Here is a 19,501-nt window from a genome sequence, read left to right on the forward strand (position 1 = left end):
GGACGAATGTGACATCAGGAGGACGAATGTGACATCGGGAGGACGAATGTGACATCAGGAGGACGAATGTGACATCAGGAGGACGAATGTGATATCAGGAGGACGAATGTGACATCGGGAGGACGAATGTGACATCAGGAGGACGAATGTGACAGCGGGAGGACGAATGTGACATCAGGAGGACGAATGTGACATCGGGAGGACGAATGTGACACCAGGAGGACGAATGTGACATCAGGAGGACGAATGTGACATCAGGAGGACGAATGTGACATCGGGAGGACGAATGTGACGTCAGGAGGACGAATGTGACATCAGGAGGACAAGAAAAAGGAAGGAGGCAAACACATGAGTAAGTTTCAGAGTTCCGAACAAATTTCTTGTCAAAATCCAATGTGATGTTTGACAAGCATGGGAAAGAAAGACTGAAGAAGCAGTGGAGGATGAATGGACAAAAATTAATAATGGGTAACCCCCTTTTTAATTGGGAATTTCCAAAAAAAGGTTACATGGCGATCAGGACAACCCACTTTATAACAGTTGGTTAATGCAAGCTATATATGATCAAATATCCAGGTATGTATACAGTTTACATGACACACGTCACCAAGCTTGTCCTTACATTTCTGCGTCGTCATTGAACGTCTTTAGATCTACAACAAATACAAAACCAGTTATATCAACAAGGAAGTCCTTATGGTCTAAATGTGTGAAAAAATCGACCAAACTACAGTACATGGTTGATGTGATGTTTTACAAAACTTTAAAATGTGAATGACAAGTATGATTGATATTTCATTTAAGGATTGAATCTTGATTTGGTCGATTTCATGGGGTCATGAATTGAGATGCTCTTGAGACAAATTCAACATGAACTGCTTCGTAGTTCATTAAATTTGTCTAAAGATCAGCTCAATTCATGACCGCATGAAATCGACCAAATCAAGATTCAATCCTTATATTTCAATTGGTTTTTTTTTCGAATAAAAAAGTCGGTCTAGGTATTAATGTCTCGAAGCTTGTGCAAGTCCAAATGCGGAAAAGCCCGAGGCGTTCAGGATTATGCATGTCTAGTCGGTCGAGTAAAATAGTCCGCAATTTTAGGATTAAAAACAGCATTATTTTGTCAAAATAGAAGTATCTAGCATATCTGGTCTTTCATAAAATACAAGAATACATTATCAATATGATAATTTTAATATTTATTCCATGTTGATAACAACAATGCAGAAAAAGTGAAATCGTTCCGCGGAAGGATTTTAACCATGTATTCATACGCACTGATCAGAGTTAATCTGGTCAAATTCATGAGCAAATGAAACAGATTAAGTTTGGTAGTTTCATTGAGTCCAACTTGAGTAGAAATTGAAATATTAATATATACATATAGTCATGAGCCCACTACAGAGATCGGTAATCAACATTGACTTCACCGCTGTTATAGAGGTGAGTTTAAAATACATGTAAGGAACGAGCTTCCGTGAGCAGCCAATCACAAAGTTCCGACGTAAGCATTACATGACATTGATACATCCATTGTTTATCATAAACCACTACAGACTTGACCATAGATTTGTTGTTCCTTATTAAACATGAGGACATACGATACTTATAGAATGAGCGTTGTTTTATAAGCAGTGTTTACGTAACGACTTCCTCTTTCGTGACGAACTGTTTCACGCATGATTGGTGTATCGTATTTACGGAATTTTCAGAAATTATTTAGGATCCGGTTGACATTTGACTTTAATTCTCTCAAAGTGTTTATAGCCTTTCTAAACAACACACACACACGCTACCCCAGTCTACACCCAGTCTACACCCAGTCCTCACCACACAAGCTACCCCAGTCTACACCACACACGCTACCCCAGTCTACACTACACAAACTACCCCAGTCTACACCACACAAGCTACCCCTCCCTACACCACACAAGCTACCCCAGTCTACACCACACACGCTACCCCAGTCTACACCACACAAACTACCCCAGTCTACACCACACAAACTACCCCTCCCTACACCACACAAGCTACCCCAGTCTACACCACACAAACTACCCCAGTCTACACCACACACGCTACCCCAGTCTACACTACACAAGCTACCCCAGTCTACACTACACAAACTACCCCAGTCTACACCACACAAGCTACCCCAGTCTACACCACACAAGCTACCCCAGTCTACACCACACAAACTACCCCAGTCTACACCACACAAACTACCCCAGCATACACCCAGTCTACACCACACAAACTACCCCAGTCTACACCACACAAACTACCCCAGTCTACACCACACAAGCTACCCCAGTCTACCCCACACAAACTACCCCAATCTACACCACACAAACTACCCCAGTCTACACCACACAAACTACCCCAGCATACACCCAGTCTACACCACACAAACTACCCCAGTCTACACCACACAAACTACCCCAGTCTACACCACACAAGCTACCCCAGTCTACACCACACAAACTACCCCAGTCTACACCACACAAACTACCCCAGTCTACACTACACAAGCTACCCCAGTCTACACCACACAAACTACCCCAGTCTATACCACACAAACTACCCCTCCCTACACCACACAAACTACTCCAGTCTACACCACACAAACTACCCCAGTCTACACCACACAAGCTACCCCAGTCTACACCACACAAGCTACCCCAGTCTACACCACACAAACTACCCCAGTCTACACCACACAAGCTACCCCAGTCTACACCACACAAGCTACCCCAGTCTACACCACACAAGCTACCCCTCCCTACACCACACAAACTACCCCAGTCTACACCACACAAGCTACCCCAGTCTACACCACACAAGCTACCCCTCCCTACACCACACAAACTACCCCAGTCTACACCACACAAGCTACCCCTCCCTACACCACACAAACTACCCCAGTCTACACCACACAAGCTACCCCAGTCTACACCACACAAACTACCCCAGTCTACACCACACAAACTACCCCAGTCTACACCACACAAGCTACCCCAGTCTACACCACACACGCTACCCCTCCCTACACCACACAAACTACCCCAGTCTACACCACACAAACTACCCCAGTCTACACCACACAAGCTACCCCAGTCTACACCACACAAACTACTCCAGTCTACACCACACAAACTACCCCAGTCTACATCACACAAGCTACCCCAGTCTACACCACACAAGCTACCCCAGTCTACACCACACACGCTACCCCAGTCTACACCACACAAACTACCCCAGTCTACACCACACAAGCTACCCCTCCCTACACCACACAAACTACCCCAGTCTACACCACACAAGCTACCCCTCCCTACACCACACAAACTACCCCAGTCTACACTACACAAACTACCCCAGTCTACACCACACAAACTACCCCAGTCTACACCACACAAACTACCCCAGCATACACCACACAAACTACCCCAGTCTACACCACACAAACTACCCCAGTCTACACCACACAAGCTACCCCCAGTCTCCACACACAAACTACCCAGTCTACACCACACAAGCTACCCCAGTCTACACCACACAAACTACCCCAGTCTACACCACACAAACTACCCCTCCCTACACCACACAAGCTACCCCTCCCTACACCACACAAGCACCCAGTCTACACCACACAAACTACCCCAGTCTACACCACACAAGCTACCCCTCCCTACACCACACAAGCTACCCCGTCTCACCACACAAGCTACCCCTCCCACACCACACAGCTACCCCAGTCTACACCACCACAACTACCCACTCCCTACACCACACAAGCTACCCCCATCCCTACACCACACAAGCTACCCCAGTCTACACCACAACAACTACCCCAGTCTACACACAACAAGCTACCCCTCCCTACACCACACAAACTACCCCAGTCTACACCACACAAACTACCCCAGTCTACACCACACAAGCTACCCCAGTCTACACCACACAAGCTACCCCAGTCCTACACCACACAAGCTACCCAGTCTACACCACACAAGCTTACCCCAGTCTACACTCACACAAACTACCCCAGTCTACACCACACAAGCTACCCCAGTCTACACCACACAAACTACCCCAGTCTACACCACACAAACTACCCCAGTCTACACCACACAAACTACCCCAGTCTACACCACACAAGCTACCCCTCCCTAAACCACACAAACTACCCCTCCCTACATATGCTTTCCTATCCTACATCAAACAATCTACCAGAGTTCGTTCCATCCAGTCTACACCACACAAGATGTCCAGGCCTGTCCTAAACAAGCTGACCCAGGCTGCTCCACACAAGCCTCCCCATCCTTCACCACACAAACTTCCCTACACAAGCCTCCCCACCCTTCCCCACACAAGCATCCCTACACAAGCATCCCCACCCTTCCCCACACAAGCTTCCCTACACAAGCCTCCCCATCCTTCCCCACACAAGCTTCCCTACACAAGCCTCCCCATCCTTCCCCACACAAGCTTCCCTACACAAGCCTCCCCATCCTTCCCCACACAAGCTTCCCTACACAAGCCTCCCCATCCTTCCCTACACAAGCCTCCCCATCCTTCCCTACACAAGCATCCCCACCCTTCCCCACACAAGCTTCCCTACACAAGCTTCCCCACACAAGCCTCCCCATCCTTCCCTACACAAGCTTCCCCACACAAGCCTCCCCATCCTTCCCTACACAAGCTTCCCTACACAAGCCTCCCCATCCTTCCCCACACAAGCTTCCCTACACAAGCCTCCCCATCCTTCCCCACACAAGCTTCCCTACACAAGCATCCCCACCCTTCCCCACACAAGCTTCCCTACACAAGCCTCCCCATCCTTCCCCACACAAGCTTCCCTACACAAGCCTCCCCATCCTTCCCTAAACAAGCCTCCCCATCCTTCCCTACACAAGCTTCCCTACACAAGCCTCCCCATCCTTCCCTACACAAGCTTCCCTACACAAGCCTCCCCATCCTTCCCTACACAAGCTTCCCCACACAAGCCTCCCCATCCTTCCCTACACAAGCTTCCCTACACAAGCCTCCCCATCCTTCCCCACACAAGCTTCCCTACACAAGCCTCCCCATCCTTCCCCACACAAGCTTCCCTACACAAGCTCTTCCATCCTTCCCCACACAAGCCTCCCCATCCTTCCCTACACAAGCTCTTCCATCCTTCCCTACACAAGCTCTTCCATCCTTCCCCACACATGTTGCCTGTCACTGACCCAAATCTTTCTGTTATTGATACGCCTGCAATGTTGACACACTCTCAATCACGGTTGTTTGTTTTTCTATTTCTCAATTAATGCCTGCGGAATTACAGACGGTTTCCGCCTTTACATCAAACGTGTAAATCATTAACTTACTAGTGTAGAGATAACGACTTGTCAATCACAGGAATGGCCAATCGTAAGTCACGTGAAGGGCTCGACAGCTGAACAAATACTGTGTCTAGAAATACATCTACAAATCGACTTATTAAGTGTGTTGTTAAAAACGAACTTCAAAAAACGATATTACCAGGTACAGTTGTACAGTGTAATGTAAAAGAAAGAAAATATTGACACGTGGTTTTCCAGGTTAGGTTGCTTTAGATATAGTTTAGCCCGAGTTTCCTCTGGCCCTGACACCATGTCTGGTCAAAATTTCACATTTTACAACATTAATTTCTTTATATTTACCGCTTATAATTTGTAAATAATGTATTTTTGCTTTAAAATAATTTTCTTGCTATAAATGATAATTGGTCTTTTCGGTCCATTGCGTTCCGATTCGGGTGGTTAGTTGCACTGTCACTTACAAAATGGCGGGTCAACAGTGTGAAATTTTGACCCAGCGTAAAACGAGGGTCTATACGGACGGAATATAACACCGATTTTGGACTTAATTGGTGTTTTGGGTTAATACATATTTGATTTATCCATAAATGTAAGGTAGGTGTTATGTCACACCCGATTTTATTGTGTTTGCACCAAAATCTTAGTGGCACCAAACGGTGTCGGAGAATTCCAGTTTTCATAGCAGTGCGCTCTGGCCAGACACCAGACACCAGACATGGTGTCAGGGTCAGAGGAAACTCGGGTTAAACTATAGTATACGCAGATATCTTGGTAAAAATGTTCCGCACATTAATTTATACGAAATGGTTACGTAGGAGCGGAGGTATATGAAACATTTATAACGGCGTTAGATGATTTAATAAATGAAAGGTCGTCCTCAATGTCTCGATATGAATGAGGTTGATACCATAGGCGAGGCTAACGAGGTTGATACCATAGGAGAGGCTAACGAAGTTGATACCATAGGAGAGGATAACGGGGTTGATACCATAGGAGAGGCTAACGAAGTTGATAACATAGGAGAGGCTAACGAGGTTGATACCATAGGAGAGGCTAACGAGGTTGATACCATAGGAGAGGATAACGAGGTTGATACCATAGGAGAGGCTAACGGGGTTGATACCATAGGCGAAGCTAACGAGGTTGATACCATAGGAGAGGCTAACGAGGTTGATACCATAGGAGAGGATAACGAGGTTGATACCATAGGAGAGGATAACGAGGTTGATACCATAGGAGAGGATAACGAGGTTGATACCATAGGAGAGGCTAACGAGAATTTTTGTAAAGAAGCATTTTCCCACTCCTATTACAATACCATATGATAGGAGAAGCTAACGAGGCTTTCTGTAGAGAAGACCAGGTCGATATGTCCAGCATGTGGTGTCACACATGTTTAATTATTTACCTGGCCGAGAGGACAGCTATAATGGATTATCAGGTATATTCACGGTAGGTAGTTAGCAGTGATTGATTTTGTAATGGGTCTCATCAGGTATGAAATTATACAATTACATAGTTAGGGTAGTCAGACTAGCCTGGTAGGCGAGGATATTAAACAGGGAGAGTGTGTCATCAGATAGGCAAGACATGGAAACATATAATTATCAGATATATCACATTGTTTACTCTTTAACTAAATAACGGCTCCCTTCCCTGTCGTCCATAGAGTAGAATATATTTAACGGTCTGTCATTGTCAACAAAATTCAAGTGACGTCATAAAACAATACAATTAGACACCACGATTCATTTTGAACAGAAAATGAAAAATCAATTTTCACCTTTATTGATTGATTTCTCTATTCAATAATATGATGTACAAAGAAAACATTTTATACAACAGTCAACGTATGTATACAGTTTAACCATCAGGAGGACAGACACGTATATATACAGTGTATCAACCAGGAGGACAGACACGTATATATACAGTGTATCAACCAGGAGGACAGACACGTATATATACAGTGTATCAACCAGGAGGACAGACACGTATATATACAGTGTATCAACCAGGAGGACAGACACGTATATATACAGTGTATCAACCAGGAGGACAGACACGTATATATACAGTGTATCAACCAGGAGGACAGACACGTATATATACAGTGTATCAACCAGGAGGACAGACACGTATATATACAGTGTATCAACCAGGAGGACAGACACGTATATATACAGTGTATCAACCAGGGGGACAGACACGTATATATAAAGTGTATCAACCAGGAGGACAGACACGTATATATACAGTGTATCGACCAGGAGGACAGACACGTATATATACAGTGTATCAACCAGGAGGACATACACGTATATATACAGTGTATCAACCAGGAGGACAGACACGTATATATACAGTGTATCAACCAGGAGGACAGACACGTATATATACAGTATATCAACCAGGAGGACAGACACGTATATATACAGTGTATCGACCAGGAGGACAGACACGTATATATACAGTATATCAACCAGGAGGACAGACACGTATATATATACAGTGTATCAACCAGGAGGACAGACACGTATATATACAGTGTATCAACCAGGAGGACAGACACGTATATATACAGTGTATCAACCAGGAGGACAGACACGTATATATACAGTGTATCAACCAGGAGGACAGACACGTATATATACAGTATATCAACCAGGAGGACAGACACGTATATATACAGTGTATCAACCAGGAGGACAGGCACGTAAATATACAGTGTATCGACCAGGAGGACAGACACGTATATATATACAGTGTATCAACCAGGAGGACAGACACGTATATATACAGTATATCAACCAGGAGGACAGACACGTATATATATACAGTGTATCAACCAGGAGGACAGACACGTATATATACAGTGTATCAACCAGGAGGACAGACTGTAATTGATCATTAGTGACAAAACATTGAGATAACATTGACAGGACGGTAAAAATAGCCATCTCCTACAACTTACCAAGTTCTGTCAGTCACTACCGTGAAATAGCCACCCCCTACAGCATTACCAAGTTCTGTCAGTCACTACCGTGAAATAGCCACCCCCTACAGCAGTACCAAGTTCTGTCAGTCACTACCTTGAAATAGCCACCCTCTACAGCAGTACCAAGTTCTGTCAGTCACTACCTTGAAATAGCCACCCCCTACAGCAGTACCAAGTTCTGTCAGTCACTACCTTGAAATAGCCACCCCCTACAGCATTACCAAGTTCTGTCAGTCACTACCGTGAAATAGCCACCCCCTACAGCAGTACCAAGTTCTGTCAGTCACTACCTTGAAATAGCCACCCCCTACAGCAGTACCAAGTTCTGTCAGTCACTACCTTGAAATAGCCACCCCCTACAACAGTACCAGGTACTGTCAGTCACTACTGTGAAATAGCCGACCCCTACAACAGTACCAAGTTCTGTCAGTCACTACCGTGAAATAGTCACCCCCTACAACAGTACCAAGTTCTGTCAGTCACTACCGTGAAATAGTCACCCCCTACAGCAGTACCAAGTTCTGTCAGTCACTACCTTGAAATAGCCACCCCCTACAGCAGTACCAAGTTCTGTCAGTTATTACCGTGAAATAGCCACCCCCTACAGCAGTACCAAATTCTGTCAGTCACTACCGTGAAATAGTCACCCCCTACAGCAGTACCAAGTTCTGTCAGTCACTACCGTGAAATAGCCACCCCCTACAACAGTACCAAGTTCTGTCCATCACTACCGTGAAATAGCCACCCCCTACAGCAGTACCAAGTTCTGTCAGTCACTACCGTGAAATAGCCACCCCCTACAGCAGTACCAAGTTCTGTCAGTCACTACCGTGAAATAGTCACCCCCTACAACTGTACCAGGTACTGTCAGTCACTACCGTGAAATAGTCACCCCCTACAGCGGTACCAAGTTCTGTCAGTTACTACCGTGAAATAGCCACCCCCTACAGCAGTACCAAGTTCTGTCAGTCACTACCGTAAAATAGCCACCCCCTACAGCAGTACCAAGTTCTGTCAGTTACTACCGTGAAATAGCCACCCCCTACAACAGTACCAAGTTCTGTCAGTCACTACTGTGAAATAGCCACCCCCTACAACAGTACCAAGTTCTGTCAGTCACTACCGTGAAATAGTCACCCCCTACAGCAGTACCAAGTTCTGTCAGTTACTACCGTGAAATAGCCACCCCCTACAGCAGTACCAAGTTATGTCAATCACTTCCGTGAAATAGTCACCTCCTACAGCAGTACCAAGTTCTGTCAGTCACTACCGTGAAATAGTCACCCCCTACAGCAGTACCAAGTTCTGTCAGTCACTACTGTGAAATAGCCACCCCCTACAGCAGTACCAAGTTCTGTCAGTCACTACTGTGAAATAGCCACCCCCTACAACAGTACCAAGTTCTGTCAGTCACTACCGTAAAATAGCCACCCCCTACAGCAGTACCAAGTTCTGTCAGTCACTACCGTGAAATAGTCACCCCCTACAACAGTACCAAGTTCTGTAAATAGCCACCCCCTACAGCAGTACCAAGTTTTGTCAGTTACTACCGTAAAATAGCCACCCCTGTGGTCCTACAGCTGTACCAAGTTTTGTCAATCACTAGTGTGAGGTGTCAGTGTTGGTTTTTTTCTTATTTTTTTAATTTTTCAAGTTCACCAAACAATATTACATTCAAGTATTTAACCCGGAGGTCAAAGCCAAAGTGTAACTTCCAAAGAGGTTACTAATGGGCATTGTTATTGTTTATACAGGAATCCTGTGGTAAATAACAATTAATATATACAATTAAATTTGTATTTTAGAGCAATTCTTTATTATTGGACCTCACTTTTACTATATGGCATTTTGCCTTTTTTGTCAGAAATAATATTTATTTATCTTGTAACTATTATTGTACACTATTAACATTCGTATTCCCACAGTATCCCTGTATTATACAAGTGTGTACATTTCAATAGTACTATATGCCAATACAACAGTAACTTAATACATATATATAATGCAAACACTTTGTATAGCAAATGACCTTAACTACATTAAATTCTAAGTTGTGAAATCATGTAAAGTTGTTGTTATTTATTTACTGTTCTAGTTGAAGTGCTAGGTCTATATTTGACCATCGTCTCCTTACTAGCTCTGCCTTTCGCCGAGAGTAATAAAATAGACTTTGAGTATCAACTTGCTTGTAATATCTGATCACTGATCTTACTCCTTCAACAGATGGATTAGTATTATTGCATCTACAAGTATATATATACTTTTTATAAGCAAGATACAGAAATTTATATCTTCAAATTGAGGATCATTGTTGTTACCTAAAAGAACCGAAATACACGTCATTGGGAAGTTGCTATTGGTTTTGGACAAGAAACCATTTTTTTTTAAAATTCCCACAGAACCCGAGAAAATTCACATTCCCAGAAAAGATGCTCCATAGTGAGGTGTCAGTGTTTGTTATCAGTCAAAATGTGCTACACATTGTTCCTAGTCCTATAGTTAGAATACCTGTATTAGAAGGTTCAGAGTTTCTTTGATGTCGGACAAAAATAACTTTAATACTTTTGCATATGAACATATTTCATACAGCATTCATGCAGTTGTCAAAAATCGCACGTATCCTTCAAACGCTAAACGCATTGTCGTCAAAAATCAGACGAATCGTCCCAACACAAGTTCAAAGGGAAGTTACTCCGACATACTAGTACTGTTACTGTATAATATATATCCAACTGACCTTCCCTCGCATCCTGATTCACCTATAGGTCAGTCACCACTACCGGACCTTTGAATGTCAGAATCAAACAAAATATCAACATTTTTTTCCAGGTGAAATGTTTCTCAACAGTAATGGCCCACGGCGTTACACCAATAATACAAGGATGATCACAGATAAAACGAGAAAGACAAATTGTATACTAGATCATCACTCATATTGTTGAAAATGTCGCTAGCGTATTTCATCTGACGAATGACATTGAATGTAAATGTACAAATTAAACGTTTTAACAAGCACACATATCACGTTCCACACAGCTGTGACTACAACATGTTTCCTTAGGTATAAACTACCTTGAGACGTTCATGTTGCTATTTTGATATAATTAACTTTAGACCTTCATGTTGCTATTTTGATATAATTATCTTTAGACCTTCGTGTTCCTATTTTGATATAATTAACTTTAGACCTTCGTGTTGCTATTTTGATATAATTAACTTTAGACCTTCATGTTGCTATTTTGATATAATTATCTTTAGACCTTCGTGTTCCTATTTTGATATAATTAGCTTTAGACCTTCATGTTCCTATTTTGATATAATTAACTTTATAACTTCGTGTTGCTATTTTGATATAATTAGCTTTAGACCTTCGTGTTGCTATTTTGATATAATTAGCTTTAGACCTTCGTGTTCCTATTTTGATATAATTAGCTTTAGACCTTCATGTTCCTATTTTGATATAATTAACTTTAGACCTTCGCGTTCCTATTTTGATATAATTAACTTTAGACCTTCGTGTTCCTATTTTGATATAATTAACTTTAGGCCTTCGTGTTCCTATTTTGATATAATTACCTTTAGACCTTTGCGTTCCTATTTTGATATAATTAGCTTTAGTCCTCCATGTTGCTATTTTGATATAATTACCTTTAGACCTTCGTGTTCCTATTTTGATATAATTAGCTTTAGACCTTCGCGTTCCTATTTTGATATAATTACCTTTAGACCTTCGTGTTGTGTTGCTATTTTGATATAATTAGCTTTAGTCCTCCATGTTGCTATTTTGATATAATTAGCTTTAGACCTTCGCGTTCCTATTTTGATATAATAAGCTTTAGACCTTCGTGTTCCTATTTTGATATAATTAACTTTAGACCTTCGCGTTCCTATTTTGATATAATTAACTTTAGTCCTCCATGTTCCTATTTTGATATAATTAACTTTAGAACTTCGCGTTCCTATTTTGATATAATTAACTTTAGACCTTCGCGTTCCTATTTTGATATAATTAGCTTTAGACCTTCGCGTTCCTATTTTGATATAATTACCTTTAGACCTTCGTGTTGTGTTGCTATTTTGATATAATTAGCTTTAGTCCTCCATGTTGCTATTTTGATATAATTAACTTTAGACCTTCGCGTTCCTATTTTGATATAATTAACTTTAGACCTTCGTGTTCCTATTTTGATATAATTAGCTTTAGTCCTCCATGTTCCTATTTTGATATAATTAACTTTAGACCTTCGCGTTCCTATTTTGATATAATTAACTTTAGACCTTCGTGTTCCTATTTTGATATAATTAACTTTAGTCCTCCATGTTCCTATTTTGATATAATTAACTTTAGAACTTCGCGTTCCTATTTTGATATAATTAACTTTAGACCTTCGCGTTCCTATTTTGATATAATTACCTTTAGACCTTCGCGTTCCTATTTTGATATAATTACCTTTAGACCTTCGTGTTGTGTTGCTATTTTGATATAATTAGCTTTAGTCCTCCATGTTGCTATTTTGATATAATTAACTTTAGACCTTCGCGTTCCTATTTTGATATAATTAACTTTAGACCTTCGTGTTCCTATTTTGATATAATTAGCTTTAGTCCTCCATGTTCCTATTTTGATATAATTAACTTTAGACCTTCGCGTTCCTATTTTGATATAATTAACTTTAGACCTTCGTGTTCCTATTTTGATATAATTAACTTTAGACCTTCGTGTTCCTATTTTGATATAATTAACTTTAGTCCTCCATGTTGCTATTTTGATATAATTACCTTTAGACCTTCGTGTTCCTATTTTGATATAATTAACTTTAGTCCTCCATGTTGCTATTTTGATATAATTACCTTTAGACCTTCGTGTTCCTATTTTGATATAATTACCTTTAGTCCTCCATGTTGCTATTTTGATATAATTAACTTTAGTCCTCCATGTTGCTATTTTGATATAATTAACTTTAGTCCTCCATGTTGCTATTTTGATATAATTAACTTTAGACCTTCGTGTTCCTATTTTGATATAATTAACTTTAGACCTTCGCGTTCCTATTTTGATATAATTACCTTCAGACCTTCGTGTTGTGTTGCTATTTTGATATAATTAGCTTTAGTCCTCCATGTTGCTATTTTGATATAATTAGCTTTAGACCTTCGCGTTCCTATTTTGATATAATTAGCTTTAGTCCTCCATGTTGCTTTTTTGATATAATTAGCTTTAGGCCTTCGTGTTCCTATTTTGATATAATTAGCTTTAGTCCTCCATGTTCCTATTTTGATATAATTAGCTTTAGTCCTCCATGTTGCTTTTTTGATATAATTAGCTTTAGACCTTCGTGTTGCTTTTTTGATATAATTAACTTTAGACCTTCGTGTTCCTATTTTGATATAATTAACTTTAGTCCTCCATGTTGCTTTTTTGATATAATTAGCTTTAGTCCTCCATGTTGCTTTTTTGATATAATTAACTTTAGACCTTCATGTTCCTATTTTGATATAATTAACTTTAGACCTTCGTGTTCCTATTTTGATATAATTAACTTTAAGCATTCGTGTTACTTGTCTGATATAATTTTTTAATGATGAAGGTTTGCCGTAAATAGTAATCTATTCACTTAGAGTTACATATACAGTTCATTCTGCACACCTGTCGCTGACACCAGCCATGATGGCGGGGGCGGACATGGTAGGGAGAGACATTGCTAGATGTTTTACGCATGGTTACATTTCCGCCGATAAGACCGACTCTGTGTTTACTTGTAAGTAAAAGTGAATTCAGTAGAAATTATTAAAAAAAAACTCAGTCCACTCGTTATAGACGGAATATTATTATTAAATGTTATAGAAACCTTAAGTCTCTACAACTTGGTTGGCATCAATTTTTCCAGTCATTGTATGATTTTCTCAGGATGTGAGTTTTACCGATATGTCAAAGGACTTACAAAAATAAGCTGAAGAATTGGTTAACAGTCTTGAATAAGCTGTCAAAAATCAGAAGGTGAAAAATACATTAAACCTATCTATTGCTGATAGGGAAGGTATCATGTCTATATCTGAAAAAATTTCAAATAATCCCTACATGATCATTCACAAGACAATATAACGATTGTTTATGGGTGGCGGAGTCCAGAAAACTGTAGACACCTATCTATCATGAGTAGTTCGGTCAGGTCTGTAGAGTCCAGACGAAACATTGATGATTCGCAGACACCTGAGGAGTTTCATGTATTTTAGTTTACAAATCACATAATGACTGTTTTAACCATGCGTAAAGCGCCCAATAAATACCCATCATATACTCCGTAACCGATTGTGTTTACCGACTGACACTCTCATAACGTCATACATCACCTGTATATGATGGGAATTTTATGTAAATGAGAGGCGCGGTAAGGTGTGTGAGGTACGTAAAGACATATTTACATGTCTCGTGCATCACTATTATTGTGTTCTGTAAAACCACACCTTCAATACAGATCATTTATACCTAATTACCCGGGTAGTCAACATTCGGGAGGCGACCAATGTGAACCACATCGCCTTGTAAATTAGGGAGTCTTTTCCAATGACCTTTACCAAAGAATCATCTGGTAGACCGATCGGGCCTTAGTTTTATACTTTACATTGTCCAAATTAAAATAATTACAGGACAGGAAAAACATCCGTAATCTTTGTTTTCCCTTATCTCTAAAACCAATCATGGCTCCCTTTCGACCAGCCTTAGGTAAGAAGAGTTCGCGAAACTAGAGTCCTAGATCATAGAATAGACGGGGCCTCAATTCTCTCTACGAGTGACACACCAAGGTAACCGAATGGTACAGAGATGCTCCCTAGCCCATCCTGAGTAATAAGATTGCTGCTGTATATTTATACATTTTATGAGATATATCGGATTGATATCGTTCGTTTGGTTAGTCAATGCACGTACACACCTCACCGTATTTATATTATTTAATGTCAACAAATAAAACCGAAAATCTAAAGTTAAACGTGTTGTTTTATTTCTACATAAGTCTATAGAAGATGATGTCATTCCATGTATCTCCTTATCAAACATTGGGGATTGTACGTGGTTCAACACACTTAACTTATTTTGTTTTAAAACAACAGGTGCTTGCCAACATGTGCACTAACCCAAGATTTTATCAAAAGTAACAACATCTACACGGATGGATATAGTACCAGGAAAACTAGACAATGATTAGTGTAAAATCACATTAGCTGATGACATGTTTTTAAACAACGAACCAAGGTAGTGACGTCAGAACAATCAGACATACCACCGACCACCAAACCGGGGTAGTGACGTCAGAACCACCAGACATACCACCGACCACCAAACCGGGGTAGTGACGTCAGAACCACCAGACATACCACCGACCACCAAACCGGGGTAGTGACAACAGAACCACCAGACATACCACCGACCACCAAACCGGGGTAGTGACAACAGAACCGTCAGACATACCACCAACCACCAAACCGGAGTAGTGACAACAGAACCACCAGACATACCACCGACCACCAAACTGGAGTAGTGACAACACAACCACCAGACATACCACCAAACTGGAGTAGTGACGTCAGAACCACCAGACACACCACCAACCACCAAACCGGGGTAGTGACGTCAGAACAACCAGACATACCACCGACCACCAAACCGGGGTAGTGACAACAGAACCACCAGACATACCACCAAACCGGGATAGTGACGTCAGAACAATCAGACATACCACCAACCACCAAACCGGGGTAGTGACAAAACAACCACCAGACATACCACCAAACCGGGGTAGTGACAACTGAACAACCAGACATACCACCGACCACCAAACCGGGGTAGTGACAACTGAACAACCAGACATACCACCGACCACCAAACCGGGGTAGTGACAACTGAACCACCAGACATACCACCGACCACCAAACCGGGGTAGTGACAACAGAACCTCCAGACATACCACCAAACCGGGGTAGTGACGTCAGAGCCACCAGACATACCACCGACCACCAAACAGGGGTAGTGACAACAGAACCGTCGGACATACCACCAACCACCAAACCGGGGTAGTGACGTCAGAACAACCAGACATACCACCGACCACCAAACCGGGGTAGTGACAACAGAACCACCAGACATACCACCGACCACCAAACCGGGGTAGTGACAACACAACCGTCAGACATACCACCAAACCGGGGTAGTGACAACACAACCACCAGACATACCACCAACCACCAAACCGGGGTAGTGACAACAGAACAACCAGACATACCACCGACCACCAAACCGGGGTAGTGACAACATAACCACAAGACATACCACCGACCACCAAACCGGGGTAGTGACAACTGAACAACCAGACATACCACCGACCACCAAACCGGGGTAGTGACGTCAGAGCCACCAGACATACCACTGACCACCAAACCGGGGTAGTGACAACAGAACCACCAGACATACCACCGACCACCGAACCGGGGTAGTGACAACTGAACAACCAGACATACCACCGACCACCGAACCGGGGTAGTGACAACAGAACCACCAGACATACCACCAAACCGGGGAAGTGACAACAGAACTACCAGACATACCACCGACCACCAAACCGGGGTAGTGACAACTGAACCACCAGACATACCACCGACCACCAAACTGGAGTAGTGACGTCAGAACCACCAGACATACCACCAACCACCAAACCGGGGTAGTGACGTCAGAACCACTAGACATACCACCGACCACCAAACCGGGATAGTGACGTCAGAACCACCAGACATACCACCGACCACCAAACCGGAGTAGTGACAACTGAACCACCAGACATACCACCGACCACCGAACCGGAGTAGTGACAACACAACCGTCAGACATACCGCCAACCACCAAACCGGGGTAGTGACAACACAACCACCAGACATACCGCCAACCACCAAACCGGGGTAGTGACAACTGAACCACCAGACATACCACCAACCACCAAAACGGGGTAGTGACAACCAAACCTTCAGACATACCACAAAATTTCATTGCTATTTTACCATCATTTAGTTGTAAACCGGGGCGTAATGATAGCGTAATGATAGATCTTTCAATAGCTAGTATTTGCCCCTTTCTAGCCGCTCCATTTTGTCGTTATGTTATATTGTTTTGGTGATGAGGATCAGACATGTACATTAGCTGACGTGGTGACTGGTCCGTCCCCATTAGCTGGTGATAAAGATCTGTATACCCCGTGGCTGCCTGCATACCGTCACAAAATGATGCGTTACCTTATATTGACGGCCCTGTAGTGAATCCCTTGTTTACTCATATCCACATCATAAGTACTATTTAAGGAAATGTTTCCGATTTGTTTTATAAACTACAAAGTTTATACCCACCCAAGATGTCGATAGCGGGACGTGTAAGGTGTTGTAATTTCGGGGACTTGGGTGGTGTGGTGAAGCACGTGGCAGGTTTATTTATAAATATGCCAAGGCGCCGGATCTCGTGGAAAGGTTTCCGACCGATAATTACAAGGAAGGTAGGTAAGTATAAGTCGTGACCTAATTAATATATTACTGTCGGCCAGTTATATAAACCTAATCAATACCAACAACGGCTGGTGTCGTTACTGTAGTACACTCCGATAGGCAAGGAATAATTAACTATTACTAAACCAGGGACATAACTGAACATGGCACACTGATTCAGGGACGAATACAAACATTCTACTGAACTAGGAACGAATATAAACATTCTACTGATCCAAGGACGTAAACAAACATTCTACTGAACCAGGGACGAATACAAACAATCTACTGAACCAGGCACGAATACAAACAATCTACTGATTCAGGGACGAATACAAACATTCTACTGAACCAGGGACGAATATAAACATTCTACTGAACCAGGCACGAATACAAACATTCTACTGAACTAGGAACGAATACAAACATTCTACTGAACAAGGCACGAATACAAACATTCTACTGAACTAGGAACGAATACAAACATTCTACTGAACCAGGGACGAATATAAACATTCTACTGATCCAGGGACGAATACAAACATTCTACTGATCCAGGGACGAATACAAACATTCTACTGAACCAGGGACGAATATAAACATTCTACTGATTCAGGGACGAATACAAATATTCTACTGAACCAGGGACGAATACAAACATTCTACTGATTCAGGGATGAATACAAACATTCTACTGAACCAGGGACGTATACAAACGTGCTACTGATCCCATTTTTACTGGCCCATAGTCATATACAAACATTCTACTGATCCAGACACGTATCGATACAATCAATCTACAGAATCAGTCACGTAAACAAACAAAAACTCTACTGATCTAAACATTACACTGAACCCGATAGTACACAAACTTTTTATTGATCCTTTGTCTGAGTTGAGAGGCCACTTCCCTCTCTTCCTCTGACTCTTACCCGGCCCTATCAGATCCCACTGGTTTGTTCTACAAGTCTTACTCAACGCCTTCTCCATCTGATGTTTATAAGTTGTTACTACTCTCCTTACATCTCGGAACCCAACACCTCGAAAACAGGATGTCTGCGGGCCGTGATTGATGTCTCCTTGAAATCAACACTTATAACATTATACTTGGAGACTGTGGCCACAGTGGTTGTCTCCCTGGACGACTTGGAGACTGTGGCCACAGTGGTTGTCTCCCTGGACGACTTGGAGACTGTGGCCACAGTGGTTGTCTCCCTGGACGACTTGGAGACTGTGGCCTCAGTGGTTGTCTCCCTGGACGACTTGGAGACTGTGGCCACAGTGGTTGTCTCCCTGGACGACCAAACTCTTCTTTACCTGACCCTTGGAGATTGACGCCATGGTCGTTGCCTCCCTGAACCCAACACTTCTTAGTATGATGGTTGGAGACTTTGACCACACTCTTCTTTACCTGATATGTTGTGACTGTGGCCACTGTCGTTGTCTCCCTGGACGACCACACTCTTCTTTACCTGATATGTTGTGACTGTGGCTACTATCGTTGTCTCCCTGGACGACCACACTCTTCTTTACCTGATATGTTGTGACTGTGGCCACTGTCGTTGTCTCCCTGGACGACCACACTCTTCTTTACCTGATATGTTGTGACTGTGGCCACTGTCGTTGTCTC

General features: G+C 42.3%; 2 protein-coding genes across 2 annotated transcripts; both read left to right on the plus strand.

Moving 5' to 3' along the window:
- The first annotated feature begins 4,270 nt into the window (after window positions 1-4,270).
- Window positions 4,271-5,236, plus strand: LOC117332359 (vegetative cell wall protein gp1-like). Its single transcript, XM_033891245.1, has one exon. It carries the CDS (start codon window positions 4,271-4,273, stop codon window positions 5,234-5,236), a length of 966 nt encoding a protein of 321 aa, XP_033747136.1.
- A 1,005-nt stretch (window positions 5,237-6,241) lies between these two features.
- Window positions 6,242-6,676, plus strand: LOC117332360. Its single transcript, XM_033891246.1, has one exon. It carries the CDS (start codon window positions 6,242-6,244, stop codon window positions 6,674-6,676), a length of 435 nt encoding a protein of 144 aa, XP_033747137.1.
- The last annotated feature ends 12,825 nt before the right edge of the window (window positions 6,677-19,501 follow it).

This window comes from Pecten maximus, chromosome 8 (genome assembly GCF_902652985.1).
Source record: "Pecten maximus chromosome 8, xPecMax1.1, whole genome shotgun sequence".
NCBI classification, from domain to species: domain Eukaryota; kingdom Metazoa; phylum Mollusca; class Bivalvia; order Pectinida; family Pectinidae; genus Pecten; species Pecten maximus.

What these genes read in the sequence shown, in the direction of transcription:
- LOC117332360 (XM_033891246.1), top strand. Translation starts at nt 6,242, where the DNA reads ATGAATGAGGTTGATACCATAGGCGAGGCTAACGAGGTTGATACCATA.
- LOC117332359 (XM_033891245.1), top strand. Translation starts at nt 4,271, where the DNA reads ATGTCCAGGCCTGTCCTAAACAAGCTGACCCAGGCTGCTCCACACAAG.